General features: G+C 36.2%; 2 protein-coding genes across 5 annotated transcripts; one reads left to right on the top strand and one right to left on the bottom strand.

The window, feature by feature from the left end:
* Positions 1–3,643: 3,643 nt before the first annotated feature.
* On the top strand, positions 3,644–6,856 carry LOC127660155 (transcription factor LBX2). Its single transcript, XM_052150254.1, has 2 exons — positions 3,644–4,368; positions 5,874–6,856. The coding sequence occupies exons 1-2, from the start codon at positions 4,041–4,043 to the stop codon at positions 6,317–6,319; spliced, it is 774 nt and encodes a 257-aa protein (XP_052006214.1). The 5' UTR covers positions 3,644–4,040; the 3' UTR covers positions 6,320–6,856.
* Positions 6,857–9,572: 2,716 nt separating this feature from the next.
* Positions 9,573–17,232, bottom strand: LOC127660010 (polycomb group RING finger protein 1-like). 4 transcript variants are annotated; one of them, XM_052150051.1, is made up of 9 exons: positions 17,101–17,232; positions 15,475–15,580; positions 15,153–15,305; positions 14,995–15,066; positions 14,242–14,332; positions 12,885–12,927; positions 11,548–11,631; positions 10,155–10,235; positions 9,573–9,742 (listed from the first exon to the last, which is right to left on the bottom strand). In XM_052150051.1, exons 1-9 carry the CDS (start codon positions 17,185–17,187, stop codon positions 9,692–9,694), a joined length of 768 nt encoding a protein of 255 aa, XP_052006011.1. In that variant the 5' UTR covers positions 17,188–17,232; the 3' UTR covers positions 9,573–9,691. The 4 variants fall into 4 exon arrangements, with proteins under 4 accessions (XP_052006011.1, XP_052006010.1, XP_052006009.1 ...); XM_052150050.1 differs by having other exon boundaries at positions 11,548–11,634; positions 17,101–17,205; XM_052150049.1 differs by having other exon boundaries at positions 9,680–10,235; positions 17,101–17,205.
* Positions 17,233–24,475: the final 7,243 nt, after the last annotated feature.

Raw genomic sequence — 24,475 nt, forward strand, 5'->3', positions numbered from 1 at the left:
TATCTTGTACTTATAGAGCTCACATCCTGAGAGGATGATGATTGGATGAGGACTGTCATTGTGACCGTTTTTATTATTATTATTATTATTATTAATTTATTAAAGTTACGGTTGTAACAGGGGACACAACTTTAAGTCTAAAAAATACATTATGTCCATAAAACTTTTATTTTCACGTAGGCCTATTTAATTATTTTATGTTTTCAATCAAACACAGGGTCATAAGTCACCCTCAGAAAGAAAGGCGATACAAAAACACACTTAAACATAATATAAATGTACGCGATTTCTGCCGATGTGTTAAGAAAAAAAGCCTTTAATAACACGTAGTAAAAGTTGGCATCGGCTATTCAAGTCATGGTTTAGGCTTACACAAAAGACAACGATTTAGCGGAATGACATCACGGATGAGATCGTCGCAAATATTGTAGGCTGTAATCATAATAGGCTACAATCAAGCGTACGTGCTACTTTTCTTATTGATAGCAGTATTGTATTGCAATGACATATAGTAGGCCTAGGCCTAATTCTGGGGACGGTGACTGAATGAGTTGTCTGTAAAAATGCATAAAATATGATAAATTAAATGAATACATTAATATTAAAAATCATGTTGTTGCACAAGAACAGAACAGGATCAGCTATTATGATATATTTAGAACAGATTCAGAATAGATATTAAGAAAAACAGATCCACAAACACGCGGTAAGAATCCGGACAGTCCTCTATATACAGCCACAGCGCCGCATGCTCCGGGAAGTGACGCAGGGACAGGCTGGGCGAAAATAATACCCTGCTCCCCCTAAAGCCTTGATGATTGATGATGTCAGGTGTTCTGATTCTAATTAACGTTTAAATGAGGCCAAAGAAAATCTTTTTGAATTAACGCTGCTCCGCTTGAGCCCGTACAAATCCTGTCTGGCCTGTTTGGAAAGAGATGTGACTGGACTTATCTTTAGAACTAATAATGCTCGCCGCATTTGAGAGAAATGTAACACCATGTTCAGCTTCGGTTACTCTGCCCGCCCTCTGAGGGGTAATGCGAATGTGCTATTGTTGGCGCTGAAGGGTATCATTCTCCCTATCAGAAATCCTGTCCATTCACATTACATTAGATCCATGGATCATTTAATAGGATTAACAGCTCTTCCTGTTTTACCATTCTGAAGTGACGAATTCGACTGAAAATGTCGTGATACATATTTTTATTCATTGTTTGATTAGCCCTTATTATTATTATTATTATTATTATTATTATTATTATTAGGTCTACTACTATTGTTATTATTATTACTACTAATTCATTCACTTGCCAAATGTGGCATACAACGCACTGTCCCTTGCGTTATTATTATTCATATTAATAATAGCCTCGTACTCATAAAACGGAAGTGTAGAAATCACATTCCTGTTTAATTATAATGGGATTAAACGTCGCTTTTATGGAATCCAAAATAAATGCACTATTTTCCAACTATTATTCTATTTATTTATTAAATAAATGTCCTATATATATATATATATATATATATATATATATATATATATATATATATATAGTAATTATATATAGTAATTATATATAATAATTATATATTATAGGCCTATATGTTTGTTTCTATTTTGGCAAATATGATTGAAAAATGAAATATCGAAAATGAAACCGCTAGTAATGGACTCATTACCATCTTTTGTGGCTTTGTTAAATACATTTGTTCGGTGCATTGTTGCTCATCTGCCATCAAATATTATATCGAGCTTGTCTCTGTGTCGCCCACGTCGCCCGGTCTGGACCCACACTAATAGAATGTCGTGCTGTTTTACTGCTCGTAAGCTGTTTGGATCGTTTTGGTCCCTGTACGAATGTTACCATATGGTGCTCTTGGCATGGACAATGCGATATTCTTGCGAACTGGCCATACATCACCAATGACTCGTGCAAGAGAGACTTCTATCACCCTAATCGATTATCGAAACCGTTAAACATTATTAGATGTCATCAACGCCACTTGTTTTATTGTCTAATGGTTTACATTTATGGTAAGACCGACAAAATATTAACTATAAGGCCTCAAAAAGGTTTAAATAAATAATAATAATAATTAAGGCAATCGTAATTGTAAAAACAATTATTAACATAGTAATTCATATGATTTGATGAGTCATCGAAGGCGTATAATTTGACTGATATTTTTAATAGACGAATTTTGTTTTTCTTTATTTTTTTAAGTGTTTAGTTTAGTAATTATTTCTGTGTATATTTGCTTTAAACTGTATTTTAGCTATTTTAAATGATAATTTACAAATAAACTGTGACTTTAAAGCAACATTAGAATATTTTCTAAGTAATAAGTCCAGTAACACTTTATTTTACTGCTTCTGTATTACTCGTATTACATGTAAATAACAGAAAATCACCATTGCTATAACAATTTGCATTTACATGCTGCTGCACAAAAAATATACACATTATGTACATGTAGTTAAATAATATTTATTTGTACTTACGTTACACTGTAACACAGACCATAAATTCAATGTACCACAAAAAGTCACAAAGAATGAATGAACACACACACACACACACACACACACACACACACACACACACGCGCGCGCGATTTATCCTTACCTGCCTCTTCACAGCAGGCATGCAATAGGGGCATTTTCTGAATGTTTCAGAGGATAATGACAGAATTGCACTGCTGTAAGTATTCTTCTTTCTTCTCTCTACAAAATGTACCAAAATGTTACAGAAAATCACTTTTATAAAAAGGAGATATTGTACTGACTGTGTATTATTATTTTATTTTTTTATCCTTTACATTGCCCTGAAATTCATGTTTGGAATATATAAAAAAGGAACAATCCTATAATAAAAATCTCAACCACCATTTACCTCAATATTATATCTTTATATCTTGTTTTCAGACGTAAGAGATTATGTTTTGCGATATTTTTGCTAGATGATAAATAAAGAAATATGTTTGATCAGCATACATGGATTCATAGAGGCGTAGATTATTTTACTCTATAAAGTTCTTAACACGATTATGATTGCAATAACATATAAATCAAACATACATACAATTATATACTGTTATAATAAAATTGCTGCCCACATCTGATGCTTTGCAGAATTTGTATTAAAAAAAAATAAAAAAAATAAAAAATCACATGCCTTGCATTCTCTCGACCTTTAATGACTGAAGACATAGAAGTGTGCGGAAATGATGCGGTCATAACATTCTCCAAAAGTGCAATTCACACATTCTCCGATATTACAGTAATTAGCCACAGTTGTGTTCATAGATAGATAGATAGATAGATAGATAGATAGATAGATAGATAGATAGATAGATAGATAGATAGATAGATAGATAGATAGATAGATAGATAGATAGATAGATAGATAGATACATAGATCACATACAGAAGTGTATGGGTTAATGAGCACACACTCTCCCTTATCATGAAGGTACGCGTGGAGCACGTGGTTTGCCCTAAGTGGGAGTGGGATGCATCAACAGATGCATAAACATCCAGAGCCGTCTCCCTTCTCTTTTAACTTCACAGGGAAACTCCTCCTATTCTCGCGTCCTATTCATTATTATGGTCTGGCCCTTTAAGACGGAGCAGCGGGTCAGCAAGTAGTGCAGTTTGTCTCTAATTGAACTTCGCAAAAGCAATCAACAAGAACTCGTTAGCAGTTGCTTGCTGTTTTTTGGGGGGTTTTAGCCTTCTTTAGACTGCTTCGTGCACTCAGTGGCCCCCTGGCCAGTACAGTTACACATTGTAAAGTTATTCATGGAGCAGCTCAGAGAACACTGGATCCGTATAAGAGGACTAAAGTTCGGGTGCCTGTGACGCCTTGAAGCATGGTGCTTTTGGAGAACTATTTCAGAGTGAGGAAGAACACCGATTCTGCTTAAAGAAAGGGACAGAAAGTGGTTTTGTATGCATAAGGTGTCGCAGTCGTCTGCACGAACTTTTGTGTGAACTTGGTGACTTCTATTTGAAATAGTTTCTTGGGACTGAGATGACCTCCAGTACTAAAGACATGAAGGCGGGTTCCGTTTTACAGTCCAGCGGCGAGGAGAGGCGGCGCGGTCCCTTGGACCAACTCCCACCTCCGGCAAATTCCAACAAGCCTCTCACCCCGTTCAGCATTGAGGATATTTTAAATAAACCCTCAGTGAAGAAGTCGGTCGGTACTCTGTGCGCTCCGCGGGTGCTGGCGAAAGTGACCGGCTCGAGTGCTACTCGGAACGGGATAAGCGCTCCCTCTTCTCCGTTATGCGCTCTGGAGGAACTGGCAAGCAAAACATTTAAAGGTCTAGAAGTCAGCGTTATACAAGCTGCAGAAGGTAAAATTATTAATCTTTGTTTATCCTTGCTGTCATTTTACGTGGGGTTCATGTCGGTCATTAGTTAGAAATAATTGCGCAAATGTTGTTTGGTGACACTTTTTCAGCATTTTTGTTTCAATGTAAACTTGAAAACTGCTGTGTGCATTTTACATTCATACGTTTTAAATACATATTTACATATTCATATTAAAAACATTTGGTAAGCATATATAAAGCGTTTAATTATTGTCACATTTTAGGTTTAGTGTTTTAAATTGCCGGCCTGTTTCCTTATTATTTTCAGATGTTAAATTAAGAGTCAAGTCTTTGTGGGGACTAGGGAAAATCTCAAAGTCATAGTGATTCCTCGAGTGACTGTCACAGTGTTTCGTGAATTACAGCTATAGTTTACCATCATAGAAATCGACGTACATTAATAAGCATGTAAAAAATTGAAATCATACATGTTCGTGTTGACATTGCGGAACCATTTTAATGGGTCACACAAATGGTTAAGGTCGTTCGTAATGAGATTGAGTCCAGTTCTGTGGCTTGATACTTGATTAACACATTAAGCTTGGCAATCAATAGTTCAGATGTTTTGGAAAGAGCACCCCCTTCTCTTTTCAAGAACAGCTGTTCTGCAGCTGGAATGAACTACTGCGGCCTATAGTGTCTAACATTTGAAATCAACTTTAAAAAAATAATGTTATATTAATTCGTGTATCTTATAGTATGTCGAGGAATATATTGGGTCACTCTTTGTGATAACTTGCATTAAAGGAATATTCCGGGTTCAGTACAAGTTCAGCTCAATCAACAGCATTTGTGGAATAATGTTGACTACCACAAAAATGATTTCGACCCTCCCTTTGTTTACTTGAAAAAAATGTAGTTTTATAGTAAGGCGCTTTGGAAGTAAATGGGGCAAGTCCATAAATGCTAAGATAGGCTACACATTGTTTCAAACGTATAACCTTGGGATGCAAACATTATAAGTGTTAATATATTTGTAGTGTAATAAAACAGCTTACTATTCATTTTTAAAGTATAAAGTGTTTTTTACCGGAATTACCGGGTTTCGTTGTCATGGCAATAAAGTTGTAATATTGGATATAACTGTCAACAGATATGGTTAGTTGGCAATTTTATCTCAATAAAATGATGTTAACTCTTGTGAAGTTTGCATCGTGTGGCTATACTATTGAAACGGTGTGTATTTTAATGTTTATGGACTGGCCCCATTCACTTCCATTGTCACCTTTCAGCGATTCTTTTTATCTTTCCTTATTTTAACAAAGTGGGGACGACTTGTGGAAATCAACATCACGCTGCCATTGCTGTATATTGAGTTTAACTTACAATGGACCCTGAATTTTCCTTTAATGGAAGTTCTCATAAAGGGTGACCCAATATAGTCCTCCACACTTCCAGTTATGGGCACGACAAACATTTTGGACAGCGTTATTGTTATTCCCATCACGTGTTCTTGGAAATCAACACTCCTTTCTTTCCATTTTAAGGTCGCGAACATCTCAACGCCTTCGGTCAAAGACAAGCCTCCAAAAAACGACGAAAGTCCCGCACAGCGTTCACAAACCACCAGATTTACGAGTTGGAAAAGCGCTTTTTGTACCAGAAATACCTGTCACCGGCCGACAGAGACCAGATCGCACAGCAGCTGGGTCTGACCAACGCGCAGGTCATCACCTGGTTCCAGAACCGACGGGCCAAGCTCAAGAGAGACCTGGAGGAGATGAAAGCGGACGTGGAGTCTCTCAAGAAAATCCCACCGCAGACACTGCAGAAACTGGTGACCATGGAGGACACGGAAGACCCCCATGGTGGCTCTGGGCCTATTTCTCCCAGTCTTTCCCCGGGGGCCTTTCCACAGTCCCCGTCCTCATCCAGAGGCCAAACCACAGACGAGTTCTCAGAGGAGGACGAGGAAATTGAGGTGGACGATTAAAAAAAAAAAAAAAACAGGCCCTTGTTTTCAGAAAAGGGTATTTTACACAACTTTTGCACGGACTTATGAGCGGAAGAACTTAAAATGCAAGGAAAGTTTTCTGTCTCCCATATTTTTAATTTATTGAATGGATTGTAAAACCTCCGCATTCTGATGTCCACATTGAAGACATGGTTTAAGGAACACGTTGATAGATAAATGGTACAGTATCCAGACAGTGACATGTGTATGTACAGTGATTTATTTGGCCACTTGATTTTCGAAGGACACGTGAGCAGTCGTTTACACCGTTCAACACACATTTATGACCGCTGTAAAACTATATGCCAAAAGCGATTTCAATTAAAAATTCAGTTATATACATATATATAAATAATTCCAGAATACAAGGCCCTCAAAGTGCGTGGAGACATTTTCCATATTTTTATGTTAAATATCCTGGCACAATTCCTTTGATTACATGCATTATTATCACATTATAAAAAATGAGCGTTTATGTCCAAAACGATGCAAGGGCAAGATTGTGTATATAACAAGTTACGATGCATCTAACTCGTTAAATTTATTGTAACATTCTATTTAATCCTCATTTATGTAAATAAAGGGTATATGTAATTTCACAATGTTTCTTGGACTTTAATCATGCATATTTTGCTTTTGTTGAATTGATAGGCTATAAGAAATATAACCAGTCCACATACAAATTTATTTGCAAGATGTTGAAAAAAATGCTTTATGTATCAAAAGCCTACATGTTTTTCTGCAAATGATTTTATGGCACACTCTTGTGGGGTTAAACAGCTGAGATTAGCAATGCACTTTTACACGTCGTTTTACCGGGTTCATTGTGTGTGTTAAGAGTGTGTGTGTTAAGTGCTTGAAGCTTAATTAGGACAATTGAACAGTTCCCCCCCTCACGCGCTCTTCAGAAAACAGTTGTCACGAGACAACATAAAGCTTGCTTTCCCCCTCGCGCCATATGGTTTGTGGATCTTCTCTAACACCAACTAGTCAACATGATTGATTAGGTTAACCCGCTTTTGAGCTCGCATTAACAGTTTCAGTCGGCCGAACCCAAATAATACCGCCGCATCTGTGCCCCCTTGAAATGCGTGTGTTACAAACGCCCATGAATGGCAGTTGATTTGCATGTGGTTTCTAATGAATAACCCTCAATAGGAAGTCAGTGGAAATGGGGAGGATTTCGCATCATGGTTGTCCGGCTGCCCCGTCTGCTGAATGTCTTTCGGTCCATTTGTGTCAGTTGTGAGCAGATCAAGGCAGCAGTTTTGCTGCAGGGAGAAGATGGAAGTACAATTGGCCTAATCGCTTGGAATAGTTGGGGTTGAAAAGTCAAGTAGATTTTTAGGAGCGCTTTGTGGGACGCCGGAGTTCTCAGAGCTGTTTCAGCAGCACAAATTATCTGCAGAGATTGAAGACTTCACAAAATAGCTAAATGGTGTCCAAATAGTTTTGGTTTTCGGTTGCGATCATAGAAAGTCATGATTTCACAGACAGTCTGAAGAGTGTGAGCACATCAGGACTTCCTTTCAAGCAAGATATTAAACAACTTAAAATGGTCCCTCACGTAAGGGCGACAGGGCACTTTTACTTTATGTATGGAACGAAATTATCTTTGTATAATATATTCAATGATTTACAGAGTGGCCAGTCATTTAAAAAGAGGTTAAAACTGACTTCATTACATTTACATGAATGGCTGCATGGAGGCACAGCAGAACAGCCTATTTACAATCTTTATTTTAAAATTTACAGTTTTATTCAAAACAAAAATAATTTCAAGATTTACGTATTTTAATTTCAAAACAAAATTCCAGTATTGAATTAAATATTATGAATAAAATATAAATAATAAAAAGCGAATACGTTTTAGCGATTTAGGCTACATTTAGTTAAAATATAACCATTGAATGTAAAGGAATTTTGTTGTGAAACTGAAATGCGTAAATCGTAAAAACAGGATAAAATATTTGGTTTAAATGATGGCAAAGAAAAAATGAAATATTGAATACGGCATTAAAATAAACAATACTTTAGGAAAAAAGAGAATAAATTAATTATTTGAAAGATTTAGCCTAAACCAAAAAGCTGTCGGTGCAAAAAAATACAAATAATAATTAGGCTACATAACAAGAAGCTAATAATAATAATAATAAGATAAAATAATATTCTAATAATAATAATAATAATAAAAGGCCTATTAATTTTAAGAATTATCGTCTTTTCGAATTGCTTAAAATACAGACGTTTTAATGCTTAAGAGAAAAAAAAAATAGAATAGTCTAGTATTAAACGTTTAGCATATCTAACTTCTATTTATGGAGGAAATGTCTGGATTCATGAAAAATCGATCAACCTACAGCAAAAGCATAACATTTGCGAAGCCCATTATTAAATGATAAATTTAAAGAAAAAAAATATTTGTTTTCATTAAGATTTGAAAATTCACTTGAATATAGGAGCAGAATCGTAAAAAAAATGCGTCTAAAGCCAAATATGATAGTAACCTAGGCTATTAAGTCTTACATCAAGCATCTACTACAATTAGTAAGCTACAAACGTCATTAATGTTCTAATTTGACCCTCTAAAATAACTTTTAATAAGAATTACCTGTGTATCTCTTAAACTATAATGGCTAAATTTAGGGCCTTAAAATCTGTCAAATGAAATATTGACCTTATAAATAAAGAGAACTTCTGGGAAACGCGGGCAACGAAGAGATTAGTATTCGCGTTTGACCTTTAACAACTAAACTTACCTTAGTGTACATTTTACACGTTCAAAATGTTATTGGCAGCATAACAGTGATCATTCTTAAAATCCATTTTCCGTCTGTGTGACCGTTTTTATCGGTTTCATTTTCCCCCCCTTTATTTCTTTATCACAATTATTTCATTAACGTTTTAGAAAATGTCCCTTTGGTTTGATGGTACTATGTTTTTCTTCTGCAGGACACAAACACACTTAAGAGTAGATGAAAACCTTCAGATGATCCTCAAGAGGTGAATGAGGGGAATGGTGTTCGTGGTGCACTTTTGCATACCAACACTGCCCCCTTGTGGCTCAATTCTGAAAACCTAGCGTTGAAAAAACTAAATTCCCTTCTTAAAGAAAAATTCACCTTCAAGATTTTTCAATTCAGGGTCTAGACACCATTTTGGATAATATAATTTTGAATAATTTAACTCGTAAAAAAAAGGCAATAAATGAACACTTTTTGTTTTACCACTTAATTTATTTTCAAAAATACAAAACAAAAAAATAAGTATATATCACAGAAAGCTAATAAAATAGAATATGTGAAATACAAAATATTTACACAAATTGATTTATAATTTTTGTACACAATCCTATCTCGTTCGCTTGTCTTTTATGGCATAATGAAGAACCAACGGTTGTGCCTAAAAGAAGGGAGAGAAGAGAAAAAGGGGAAAAAATGAATAAAAGACCCTAAATTTAAAGAGCATCAGAGTATAATATTGTTGACAGACTAATCACTTTGACACTATTCAAAGAGGGTAGGCAGAACTTAATCCACCGCACAGTAAAACAGATGAGGTATGGAACTGCTAGCACTAAATTCTCACAACACTTTGATGCCTCACCAACCAAAGCAATATGGAGAATAGCATCTCATTGTACAGACCAAAGGCGACATCATATGGCTTTTCCAATAATAAATCTTAAATCTGCCTGCGATTGCTCCGAGAAGACTTACTCAGTGTTTAAAACAGAGCACAGTAAATCGCAACGGGCAGATAGTGTGAAAGAATGCAGTATGAAATTAGCTGGAGACGCATGAGACTGTGATACCTTCCCAAACCAGTGAGACAGCCAGAGACGCTTCATGGTCATGTGATCAGGGAGAGATTCATTATTGAATAACATCTGGACCTGCAGTGCAACAAAGACCACACAATGAAGACAGGAGACGGGGAGGGGGGGGTGAGAAAGAAGAACAATGAAAGGTTTAGTTAAAAAACATTTTTAACTGCATTTCACAATATAACATTTTTATTTTCTTTTAGCTGGCCATTTTCATTTGAATTTCGCTTCTTTCTATAACGGAATCAAACACAAAATATGCCTGACTGTATTGCACAAATAGCATATTCCCTTTACATAATCATAAACAGTGCTGTGCAAAAGTTTTAGGCACTTGTGAAAAATGTTGCACAGTGAGGATGTCTTCAAAAATAATGCCATACATAGTTTTCATTTATCAATTATAATCATACAAAGTTCAGTAAACATAAGAGCTAAATCAATATTTGGTTTGACCACCTTTGCCTTTAAATCAGCACCAATTCTCCTGGGTACACCTGGAGAGTTTTTCTTGGTTGTTGGCAGATATGATGTTCAAGCTTCTTGGAGAATTCTCCACAAGTTCTTCTACCTATTTCGGCTGTCTCAATTACTTCTGTCGCTTTATGTCATCTCAGACTGAGTCAATGTTCAGAGGGGGGCTCGGTGGGTCTCTGATCTTGCAGATCGCCCTGTTCTTCTATTCTAATCTTTTCTATTTGCAAAAGTAATATTTGGGAGTCTAACATTTATATTTCATATTGACACACTAAAGCTGAAGATATAAATAACCATCTTAAGACAAATGCCTTTCTGAAACATCTTATGTGCCTAAGACTTCTGCACAGTACTGTATGTCGTTTGTCACTCTAACACCAAAAGTATTTAAGCTGCACATCAGAATGTTCATTAAGAACAGACAAATCAGCTGGAAGCTCGAGACTACACTTCAGCAACAGTAACATTTGTGTATTTTTTCCTGCTTTATTTACAATGGAAAAACATTGGTATGGGCTAAATTAGAATAGGAACATTTTTCACAAATGCTAATACATATGCTCAAAAAAGATGATAATATATTTAAATATACAACAAAATAAAATTCATAGCAATCAATTCATGACATTTCAAAATGAAATTTTAATTCAGTAAGAACGGAAAGAAAGTGGCTGGAGAAGCTGTACAGCACTTCAAAAATAGAAAGGGGGTGTCTGTCCACTGGAATGCAACAGGTGCTTTCAGTGTAGACAGCTCTAATGATTATAATAATCCAGCCCCCCAAAAGTATTACAATGCCTGCCACCTGGGCAACTGAAGCAAAGGGTCGAATTGGAAAAAGAACATACAGCATAGACAGTGACTGATCTTGGTTTTACATAAAGTGAGGGAAAGAGAGTCAGACCTGATGTTTTTCCACATTCAGTCGATGACATAACACTTTCCTCAGGTGCTGTACCTCAGCCCTGATCGAACAACGCACAAATTTCTGCTGCAGAAACATGACGGCATTTTATTTATTAATTTTTGTCTTTAAAAGGGGAAAAAAAAATTAGTTTATCTGTATTATTAAAACTTCTAACCTTGAAAAAGTTTACTACACCGTAAACCCGAATACGTTAGCACAACTCAAATTTGAGTTTTTTTTAACCACACATTTTTTAAGTTAATAAATTCCATTTTAAGCTGGACTGTCAGGTTTTGATTTTGTACTACTTATGCATGCTAATTGCTAGTAAGCTAACTGATATATTTTGATGGCACTTAACTTTAAGTTTTGAGTAAACCACCAGATTTGTTTTTTCCAACACAAATCATTTATTTCCATCACTTTATTTACATAAGTTAAGTTTGACTAGTGACTTACTTAATAATGTATAATGCAGTAAGATTTACATTTGTATCAGTCCTCGAACTAAGCTTAAGCTCCACTCTTCACCGTAATGGTAACCCCCCCCCAAACTCCAACGTAACAGAAACTCTTCTAAATCTCTTGAGTACATAACAAACACGTTTCTCCCTTTGCATTCGTTTTACAAAAACACATAAAATAACACTTAAAGGTGCTATATGTAATATTTTACTGCACTAAATCATAAATGACCATTAGGAAATACTAAGTGGAAATACTGGCTTCTCTGATTCTGAGTTGGCTAATTTGCATGTCAACATTCTGGCAACCAGCATGAGCTTCGAGTCTGGGGCGGGCAGACAACTTTCCAATATTTTGAATTGGGCCTGCAGTACCATTTCAAACGCTCATTGTCAATCTTACATATAGCAACTTTAATTTTAACATTTACTTTCCCTATTGAAATCGCCTGCCCAATTTGAGTTTACCAAACAAAAGAAATGCAAGTTAATTCAACTCAAAACAATAAAACACTTCAGATTACATAAAAAGTTTCAGTTTCGTGAACTCAAAAGAAAAAGTTCAAAATACTCATCAAGATTAATTTTAACTAATTTGAATGATTTTATTTTCCCCTACTCAGTAAAATTAATCAAATCACTGTATTGTCACACTACCATGCACACAAGTGCAACAGTAGGTGAACGTCTTGCTGCACTTGTGTACATGGTAGTGTGACAATAAAGTGATTTGATTTACTTTAGTTGATTTACTAATATTTTAATTAATTTAAGCACTAGGGTTTACAGTGTAGTAATCTTATTGTTTCGTTAACATTCATTCAATCATACATCTTAAGATATTTGCTCCATCTCTGAATCTGGTCTTACCTGTAGAGTAAATTTATTTTTGTCTTTTCCAGATAATGAAGAGCTGCCAAAGTAGAAGACATTTTTTTTCATTAACACTAACAAATCAAAACATGTTTCATTAATTCATTCTCCCAGCTTAAAGGAAATATTACTGTGACAAACGTCTAAATTTGACCTAAGAAACTCTTTCAATAGTGAAAGATTTATAATCTTTGGGTTATAATCTGATTAGTGTTTTAGTCATAATTGTTCAATGCATCCTTTGTTTTCAGATCACTTTCAGCAGCACCATTGAATCAACAACAATTATGACATAATTTCCTTCATAATTAAAGTGCATAAGGTGCTCTTTTTAACTGCATGATGAGTAATAAAGTTCTGTCCAGAGAAGAGATTCAAATAGCCAAATACTAATTAATGGAATATTCCAGATTCAATACAATTTAAACTAATCCGACAGCATTTTCTACTCATCCTTTGTTCATTTAAAAATCGCTGTTACAGTTTGTGATAAAGTTTGACAGAACAACATTTTTCATAAGGGTAGTTTCACGCCTCCACATAAGATGTTGGTTATAAGGCAGTTCAATTATATAAACATAGTTTGCAGGTTCTGCACGCTTCACAGTGAATGTGCACTCTCTTATGTCATCTGCTACAACAAGCATAGAGTGCGATGCTCATAAAATGTGGTGTCTTTAGTGTGAGCAAATTCAAACCGTGTTTCAGCCTGCCCGAATCTAGTTGGTGCTCGGTACTACAGAAACAATGATACATTTACATTTTTATTTTCGACTTGGTGCCGAAGTACTGGTAATTTTGACATCCCTATTCAAAGTATAGCCACAAGACGTAAACATTATACATGTTAATATGATTTTAGTGAGATAAAATCTCTATTCTACATAGCTTTAGTATGACAAAAATGGTTGGGTTTACTGACATTGTGTCATCATGGCAACAAGTTGTTATATTAGATAACTTTACATAAATAAGCTTATTTAGAGATTTTATCACACTAAACCAAGTTAAAATGAACGGTTTACATATTGTGGCTTTTGAAACAATGTGTATTTGATGTTAATGGACATTAACTTCCCCCCTTCACTTCCACTGTAAGTGCTTTACTTTAAACACAATTTTTGCTTTTTATTTTAAACAGATGAGGGACGAGGTGAAAATATGTTTGTGTTAATCAGTATTATGCCACCAATTTATTTTATTTTATTGACCTTTATTTTTTTAACACAGATTAAATAATTACAATGACTTTCTGGTAAAGCAAGTTGTCAACACTTTTGATGTTACTAATGGTATTAACTAGAATGGATTAATGCAAGCAACAAGCAAGTCAAAAGATTCGCCGCCTTCTTACCTTTGCCTTTCCAGACATAGAGAGACCTGCTCATCGTATCTGTAGAAATGAGCTTTAGAGTGGTCAAAGCCACTCCAAAGTGGAACTGAATCTATAGGAAATGCAAACATACACAAAGTCAAACATAAATTCAGCACAATAAGGAGGCTTAGAATTTTGCTTCTTGGTACACACAATTAGGGTAGAATGGGGCTAAAGGCCTGCTGGGGTAAAAGGCACTTTTTGATTTGACCTTCTCCCAAAACACTAAACGGCAACAAAAACTACCACAGTACGTTCCAAAACCATTATGTAGTTTGCAATTATGCACTGCCAAATTTTACTGATTCATGAGATCATTTTGAGTGGTGTTTAAAGTTAGATTTTTAGGAAATTTGATCTAACATTTAATAATTGTATAAATGTTGTGAATTTATGTAGCTAATGAAAATCCCTGAAATTATCACATTTATTTTGAGACGAAACACTTATTTGTCATTTTCAGTTTTCAATGTGATTAAATAAATAATAACTGTCCAATAATTGAAAGGATCGTGTTTGGGGTAAAAGCCCCCCTGTTGCACATTGTTTTGTAGACAAGTGTAGGGTAAAACGCTCCCTCGCCACCTTCCGTTTGCATTACTTTTCCCACAAATTATGTTGCTCCATCAATATTCAATACAAATAAATGTATTTTTTTTTATATTGATACTCCTTAACTTGTGCCTTTAGCCCTGTTGAAACCTACTGTTGTTATTAAATGTTTTCATTTACCTTCCCCGGGTGGCTGTATGATGCGTTCAAGACCCCGTGACTGATAAAATTCTTTAATTCTTTTGTCTTCACCTGAGAAGATGAAACTGATGTTCAACCATGACTGACCAGGACATAAACTAAAGTGAAGTTCAAAGGTTTCTGTTCACTGTGCTTACTCTCTTGTAGCCCTGGGACTAGTTTGAACACAATGTCTTGCATTACTCTGTCCAGCTTTAGATTCAGCAGGGGTTGCGTTTCGTGGATTTTGATGTTACACATTGGACAATACTTGCTGGTCTGGAGATACTTCACAATACAGCTCTTACAGACTGTGGGGAGAGGGGGAAAAAACTTTTGTAACTATTCAGTATTACAAAGGAGGAATGTAGCCTATGATTTTTTTTTCTTTTTTGCATTGGGACAAATATTAAGTTGCTGTAAGTCGAAGCTTATTTGACAGTTTGTTATTGAGAGCGACTTATGAGTACACACACTTACACGTATGGAGGCATTCTGTAATGGTGGTTGCGTCGATGAAGTATCCTGCACACAGGTAGCACACAATGTGTTCATTTAGGTCCTTTATCTTTATTTTTACTTCTTCCTGTGGTACCAAACAGGGAGAAATATGTCATACATGACATCTGAAATTACATAATGACAATGAAATTCTGTATTAAAGTGTATTAAAGGCATGTTATTCTAAAGAAAAATGTCCATCTTTGTAATCTTTCATGAAAATTTTATAACTTGATCTACCTCTGAAACTAATTTTATTTTGGCTGATGTGGCTAAGCCCTTTTAGTTTTAAACCTCACCCTTTACCAACTGTTTTAGAGACTTTACACAATCATTGATTGAATATCTGTTTCAATTGGAAATGTCATATTACGGAAGTAAAACAGGTCACAATTTCTTGACATCAAGATATTGTAGTTAGTAGAATGTATATGTCTTCCTTGTGCTTTAATAAGAGCATGCACTCAAGCTGGCATGGAAAGTGAATGCTAAGCCTGATGATCCATGTCATCCCAGCATGCTCTGGGAATGTTCCCAAGAGCATAACCTGATAGCAAATGTACATCACTTTTACATTGTTTGCTCATCTGCAATACGTCTTACAAGTGTGTCTCAGATGTCAATAAGACATTCAGCAGATGTCTTTGAGATGTTTATTATGTAAATCTGATCTTTTTAAGATGTTTAGCAGATGTTAATTAGATTGTGATGCTTTCCAGATTAAAATTTATAAAACAGACATCTCATTGACGTAAGTGTGCTTCAACTGAGGCAAGGAAGCCTGATTTGTTGTACAAGGTAGACCAGGTCAATGTGATAAATTTGCTTGCATTTGATTAGAATCCTAGAAATAAATGTGTCTATATTTCACAACAAATCTGTTGTTTCTAAGATCTTTTTTTTTTTCAAAATCCATATTTTTCTGCGTATTTCTTAGAAGAAAAGTGGTTTCACACTTTTGTAGCCCACTGCGTGTTCGTGCTCAACGCAAAAAGCAGCATCCCAAGAACAGATGCACTTGACTTGACCGTGGTGGAGCAGAAGCGCACTTGACTTTTCAGCTGTGTCAGGAAACCAACCCTACCAATTATCTAAATAACAGAGTATGCTGGTTATAGCGACCAAATCTCGGACTGCTCTCTGCTAAAGCCACTGAACTAACAACAAATGCATGCGACAGCCGCTCGCGTATCGACACACTTGTTCACTCGTCTGGGCCAACGCGCACAAGCATGTGGGATATCAAGGCACAGCACGCAGCGTGAACGACCACAGTTGTAGCTGCGCAGACGGAGAAAAAAATACCGCGTTCATTTCGTGTACTGAAGTTTGGGGGGTACAAACACACAAAGTAGAAGATTAGACATGGGACAGATCTGACAAGAAACCATCGCCACGGTGAACAACAACACAACGGCAACGCACAGTGGATTGATTCTTCTCGATACTCACGCCTGCGCAGACGGTGTGCACGGTCTCGCGCTCCATCTCTCGGCTTTCGCGCCACAGAACACCCCTCTCGCGCACGTCTATATAAACCCCAGAGCGCGGGAAGTGCGTGGCGAAAGACAAGTCGTTAAAAAGACGTTTGCCCCCTTCACTCACCTCGTTCCTTAAAGGGTCGAGCTTGTAGACATTCTGCAGTTGGTTTCTTAGCCGCATCGCTATCGCCATCGGACCTTGTTCCGCCATCTTTGGGAATTCTGCATACTTCCGGGTAACGGGAGAGAGTGAGTGAGTTCGGTCTGTGAGAGGCGGGGGAGCCGTTGGTTTACACACACACACACACACACACAGACAGGCAGGCAGGCACAAACACACACACAAACAGACAGGCAGACACACAGACAGGCAGACACACAGACAGGCAGACAAACACACACACACACACACACGTTTATTTCGATGTTTTTGTCTGTAGTAGTTAGTCTCTTTACAGGTTTAACTCTTAATATCTGTAATTGCAGTAGTACGGCCTCAGAAATGCTCTGAAAGAGACACATAGGACCGTAGAATTATTCTACAAGCCTCTGAGGACAATTATTTATTAGTATATATTCATGACACCTGGCACTGTTTTCAACACGTTTGACATAAATATTACTTTGGTTCTCTCAAAATAACTAACACTATAAAATAAATTTGAAAGCTTCAGCTTTATCTTTAATATATATATATATATATATAATAATCCCTTAAAATGTGTTGAAGTGGCTTTATACCGTTTTATGTTTGCTTGTTAACTTATTGGATCGCCAGAAAGCACTGAGAATGCACAAATCCACGAAGACCAAGAGTAACACGCGCTCAAAATGTGCAATGCGGTATTGTGGCCACTAGATGTCGCCCCTAGATTTGTTTGAGAATAAAGAGAGCACAGTAGTACACACTTGTTCTGCAGTCCAAAACCTTCTGTCCAAAACCTTCTCTTTCTCCGTGACGTAGATAATTGTTCCAAATGTATGAATGGCCTGTTCCAAATGGCACCCTAAACCATAGCAGTCGTCCTCCGAGTCCAGACTTTGGTGACCTAAGCGAATGCAAACTGATGAGGGTGCATGAGTGGGACAGACTTCAAGACATCAATCAGATTATTCTTTTTTATATACATTATGTTCTTCATATACACAGAATTTTATAATTTTTTTTTTTAGAAGTCATGGCATTGATAGAAAGGTTTAAACTAACTTTAAACAAACTCTTCATTATTTGTTTTTATTAAATAATTCCAAGCAACACACTGACAATAAAGCATTTGCTAATTTAATCAAGAACTTCAGAAAAACAAAGCGCACTTACAACTACAGCAACAAAATCCCATCTTTAAAAAAATATATATATATATTTTGAGAACAAATAAACATGACTCAGACAGATGGTTGCATCAAGGTGCTTTAAACACAATCAAATTTATAGAAAGGAGGGCATTATCAAACACCACCATATATCACAAAAATCATTATGTTTATATACACAACACAGTCAAAATATTGCAGGTATATATATCACTGGTTGCTATATCAATAAATATAAGCAATCTGATGATATACATCTATGTACATGAAAATAATCTTTAATGCCTCCATTATTTTAGAGACTCACAAGAATATAAAAATCCTATTTGAAACATCAATAACAAAGGTTTAGTGTTAAGTTAATTATTTTTATGAATGTAAAACCTCCTCAAGAAAAACTATTCAAAAGCAACTGAATAAGAGTCATTCCATCTTTGGAAAACACCAAAAAAACAAAGCATTGTACCAGTTATAAACATATATCCTCTGGTACAAAACTCCAGTCCACTGTGATTGGTCGAAAGAATCCGCAACGGGGACTGTTGGGTAGTAGTCCTCTGTGTAGATCGCACCGATGCAGGCTCGGCCAAGGTGTGCATTGAAGGTGCAAAGGAGGCTCTCGTAAGCATCCTTTTAAGCTGTAAAATGTCAAATGGGACACCCTATGTCAGGGCTACTCAACTTCGGAAATGTCAGGGGCCGAAAAGCTGGATCCCTGTACCCCTGAGGGCCACACTCACAACACACTGATTAGTTGAAGTTAGAAGTTTACATACACATTAGCCAAAAGTTGCTGGAATTTTTGCCCATTCCTCCAGACAGAACTGGTGCAACTGAGTCAGGATTGTGGGCCTTTTTTTCAGTTCTGCACACAAATTTTATATCGGATTGTGGTCAGGGCTTTGTCATGGCCACTCCAATACCTTGACTTTGTTGTCATTAAACCATTTTACCAGTTATGCTTGTGGTCATTGTCTATTTGGAAGACCCATTTGCGAGCTTCAACTTCCTGGCTGATGTCTTGAGATGTGGCTTCAATATATCCACATAATTTTCCTTCCTCATGATGCCATCTATTTTGTGAAGTGCACCAGTCCCTCCTGCAGCAAAACATCCCCACAACATAATGCTGCTACCACCATGCTTCTCGGTTGGTATGTTTTCTTCGGCTTGCAAGCCTCACCCTTTTTCCTCCAAATATAACGAATGTCATTATGGCCAAACAGTTAAATTTTTGTTTCATCAGACCAGAGGACATTTTTCCAAAAGATCGTTGTCCCCATGTGCACTTGCAAAATGTTGTCTGGCTTTATCATGTTGGTTTTGGAGCAGGGGATTCTTCCTTGCTGAGCAGCCTTTTAGGGTATGTCAATATAGAGCTTGTTTTACAGTGGATAAAGATACTTGTCTGCCTGTTTCCTCCAGCATCTTCACAAGGTCCTTTGCTGTTGTTCTGGGATTGATTTGCACTTTTTGTACCTAACTACATGAATCTCTAGGAGACTGAATGCATCTCCCTCCTGAGCGATATGATGGCTGCGTGGTCCCATGGTGTTTATACTTGCGTTCTATTGTTTGTACAGATGAACGTGGTACATTCAGGCATTTGGAAATTACTCCCAAGGATGAACCAGATTGTAGAGGTCCACAATCTTTGAGGCCTTTTTTTATTTCTTTTGATTTTCCCATGATGTCAAGCAAAGCGGCACTGAGTTTGAAGGTAGGCCTTAAAATACATCCAATGGTACACCTCCAATTCAGTACAGCTCCTATCAGAAGCTAATTGTCTAAAGGCTTGACATAATTGTTTTGAATTTTCCAAGCTGCTTAAAGGCACAGTTAACTTGGTGTATGTAAACTGGAATTGTGACATAGTTAATTAAAAGTGAAACAATCTGTCTGTAAGCAATTGTTGGAAACATGTTAAAGTAAGAATGTTAGTTAACGAGATAGAAATGAAAATAAATATGAAAATTCTTTCATCATTTACTCTTGGCTTTTTTACTATAAATCTGAACTTTGACTTTCAGATGTGAAAGTGAAACTGAACAGGTGCCATATGTGACTTACAGATGTGAAAGTGGACATTTATTGTAAAAAAAAAAAAAAGGTCATATATCATATGTTGTGGGTGTTTCTCACCCACATCTATCATATAACTTCTGAAGACATTAATGTAACTACTGAAGTCTTATGGATAACTGTTATGCTGCCTTTATGTGCTTTTTGGAGCTTCCAATTTCTGGCAACCATTTACTTGCATTGGAGTAAAGAGTTGTGTTCAAAAATAAGACTAATATATATCCCAATTTAGCACTAAAAGTCCTTCAGTGACAAGTCATAAATATTTGTTCACCCTCTGCGTTTTGCTCCGAAGTAGATCATTAAAAAGCATTTGTGTGAAGGCGTCTAAATGCTGTCACTGCAGGAAAAAATCCCCTGTAAGTACTGTTGTCAGTACAGGTACTGTATAGTATCTGATGAGCTATTCAAAAGATTGGACAGATTCGTTCTGTGTTGAAGTGAGATTGCGAGCATGCATGTTTGATTGACAGACTGCGCGTGAGTGCACATGTATGAACGCGCACACAGACTGACCGCCACTCTCATAACGCCGTGCTCAGATATTTTTTTGCTTTCAGAATATTTTTTATTCATTTTATTAATATTAACTGCATCCTCTTGCAGTTGAATTTCCTCTCTAACGTGATTCAGCAATGTTTAGAACTAGCGTAAATCCTCATGAAAATGGACACCTCACAATTCATACAGATTTAAAAGGCTGCTGATAAATATATTTCTGATGATGAGATCATAATGCGGGCAGCAAAATATCCATTGAGTGCGGGTTTCGTGGACTTCGCGGGGTCATGTAAAAAAAAACGAAGACCGCAATGATTAGACCGCAAGTAGCCTACACATCAAGTGTGCCATTTGGTACAGATCTTATTCACAGGGAACGAAAACAAGGCTAACGAGGGTAAACTTACTCTGAAAACCCTAATATGTTTACTCAATTGAATTGAGTAATAACATCTCCCCAATATAATTATGTTCAACTAACTTTGGTGTTCATATTTAGTGAATTTTACTAGGTAAAGTTAACTAGATGCAAGTAGACTTAACTCAGATTTCATATTTAATTTTTTTCTACTGTTGTTAATAATTTTAATTGAATTTATTCAATTTAAGATCAAACAACAGCACAGCCAAATAAAGATAATAACTGATTCTAGGTCAGTCATTATGTACACTTAATTCTCCAAATAAATGCATATATACCTGCACTTTAACTGCACATGAACAAAGCAAATTACTCAACAGGGTCCAACTTGACCAAATGGGACACTGATCCAAAACAACTTTTTGCAACAAAACAACATTAATAATACTACATTCTTAATTACAGCTATTTAAATCCCCTCATAACGTCCCTTTGATCAAGGAAACATAAATATTAACAATTAAAATCTATGGATTTTTAAGATAGATACGTTTAATTAACTTAAATATTTTTTAAGTTATTAACTCAAGAACTGACATTTCAAGTAATATTTAAGTAAGACAACTTGATATTTCCAGTAATGGCAACTTTGGGTTTACAGGTTACCGTCTCTTTAATGACATGCACTGAATAAAGCTATCAAAAATCTCCTTGATCGCATCTAATTTTCCACAACTCATGTTGCATGATGTATTTTTCACATACATCATTAGCATGAGAAACTCATTTTGTGGCTACTTTTATAAGTTGGACCACAAACAAAAACACAACTTTATTTGATTTAGGATTCGAGGTAAGTATGCACTTTCTACTCAATTGTTTTTTATTTAACAGTGTCTTGGAACAAATTGCCATTATGTGCATATGACACCTGTATGCTTCTTTTTTCTCATTTTAATTTATATTGTCTCATAGGTGGTCTATTATTACTTAACTGTCAAAGCCTATTAGAATTAATCCTGTTTTCACCTGTTTGGACTCGATTTGTACTTTGTACAAAAGAAACATCCTCTCATCATAACAGTCATTGTGAACCTGAATGACAGCCAGTTTATCCCAGAAGTAACTGTAATAATCCATATGAATGTTTACCGATACAAGCCTGTACTGTGAAATTCAGCTCTATTTTATCATAGAAATTTGAAGGGGTCATCGCACATCTGAGTGACAACACCTGACTCCACAGACAAATTATAGAAAAACACATCAAAGTCAAAAGAAAGAGAGATACCAAATATTTTGAAATACTGCAGCATTCATTTCTTATCAATATCTCAGATGGTTTGTGGACACTAAGACCTAGACTTTTTTGCCTTTAGCCTTACAGCTTCTTTCCCTTGTATCTAAAATAAAATAACTGCTTATTCCATCTGTCAGCCAAATGCTATCAAAGTGAAGAAGATAAGGCTAAACTAAAGTCCAATAACTGGAGTCTTCTCCATTGGACAGATTTCAGTTCAGAGAGAGAGAGAGAGAGAGATAACTTCACTTCCTCACTCACTGCAGTAAATATGAGATCATTAAAAACACACACTTTACACAAATAGCTCATATTCTACCTGAATTCCAGGACATAAATGACAAACTGTATCTAATGGGAGAGAAAGTAGAGTGTGTTCAGCTGGCAGCGCAGTATGTGTCGTCCTGTCATCACATGAGGGAGAGAGACTGACCCCTCATGATATTACAGCTCTATTCAAACTGATATTTTAATATACTTTTTCCCTCTCTTCCTCATTGCTCTCTGTATTTTACTTTGTCATTTGTATTTTATTTTATTATCATTATTATTCATTTATTGTATATATATGTTTTTTGTTGTTTTTTTATGTTTGTAATGTGTTTATTACTAAATGCTTTGGCAACATTGTACACTGTATACAGTCATGCCAATAAAGCTCATTTGAATTTGTATTTGAGAGAGAGAGAGAGAGAGATAGATATGTTACAGAGGTTTTAATGAAAACATGACAGGTTGATACAATATGTTTCTTGTTGAGATTCATTCATGTGAGGAAGAACCAGAACATGTTTTACTAATGCAATAGCAAATGCAGAATGCCTTCACCCTGAATTGAAGCCAGATCTCGATAAGTGGAAACAATCTGTCTCATTGATTGAATGAAAAGTCACACTATTTTCCTCACTGCAAAATTAAGATGTGTAAAAACCCACACAAGATGAGACAAATATATTTGCTTTGGTTATGAAAGCCAGAGGAGCCTGTTCTATAGTTAAGTAATTTTCATTTGACAAATTACATTTTTTTTTTATTATTATTTTGAACAAACTGCCAGAGCACAAAATTAGATTCATTGTATTCCAAACAGAATTCAAAGCACTTATTTTTGAGATGCTATTTCCACCCTGTCTAAAGGGATTTATTATGTCTCCTGTTGGCAAAAATAAACTGACAAAGTGAGAAAAGACAGCCATGCAGTCAATTTCACTGCCCCTAGCCTAGACCTGTTCACCTGGAGCTCCAAGAACAACCAAACAAACATCCATACCGGGAAGAGGCTCACTTGCTAAGTCATGCCAGAGTGAGGCCCTCTGTTTTGGGCACAGAGACTTTTGCTTCCCCCTGTCCCAGAGCAATCAGAGCATGTAGGGATGGACACCAAGCTTTTTGTTTTCGCCTACTCCAGCAATTAGCTGCCAAGTGACAAGCTAATGAAGATAACCCGCTCCAAGCCCTGATCACCAGCCAGGGTGCTGATGACAGCTCAAAACACAAAAAGGCTTATGGGAAGAAGAGGGAGGATTTCAGGTCATTTTATTGTTGTTATTGTTATTTTATACAAGGGCTAGGCAAATTCTGATAGGACAAGCCATTTTCACAGCCTTTGTAAAACAGCTGATGTGCATTCAATCAGTTTAAATCCTTAATACTTCAAGTTGCTGCTTGAACTAGTTGCTACTGGCAACTGAAAACAGCATACAGTTAGGTTAGGCAATAATATTGGTAGAGAAATGTTTTTATCTCTGATTTTTATTATCATTATGATACAAAATAATGTGGTGGCGGGGGTGTGTTCGAGCATTAGTGTGTGAATGGAGAGCGAAATCGGGAGATGAGAACGGTAAGGATTGTCATCTGTTTATAATTAGTCTAACACCTGTTTCTTGTTCTAGTGAGGGTGCGGGAGATTTTAAATTGAAGCCAGACACCGGAGAAGAC

Source organism: Xyrauchen texanus, chromosome 19, assembly GCF_025860055.1.
Source record: "Xyrauchen texanus isolate HMW12.3.18 chromosome 19, RBS_HiC_50CHRs, whole genome shotgun sequence".
NCBI lineage: Eukaryota > Metazoa > Chordata > Actinopteri > Cypriniformes > Catostomidae > Xyrauchen > Xyrauchen texanus.

Coding starts and splice junctions, on each gene's coding strand:
- LOC127660010 (XM_052150048.1), bottom strand. CDS start 17,187: ATGGCGGAACAAGGTCCGATGGCGATAGCGATGCGGCTAAGAAACCAA. Junction 15,306..15,474: donor TACAGAATGCCTCCATACGT/GTAAGTGTGTGT, acceptor CTCTCCCCACAG/TCTGTAAGAGCTGTATTGTG. Junction 15,067..15,152: donor AGTCCCAGGGCTACAAGAGA/GTAAGCACAGTG, acceptor TCATCTTCTCAG/GTGAAGACAAAAGAATTAAA.
- LOC127660155 (XM_052150254.1), top strand. CDS start 4,041: ATGACCTCCAGTACTAAAGACATGAAGGCGGGTTCCGTTTTACAGTCC. Junction 4,369..5,873: donor CGTTATACAAGCTGCAGAAG/GTAAAATTATTA, acceptor TTCCATTTTAAG/GTCGCGAACATCTCAACGCC.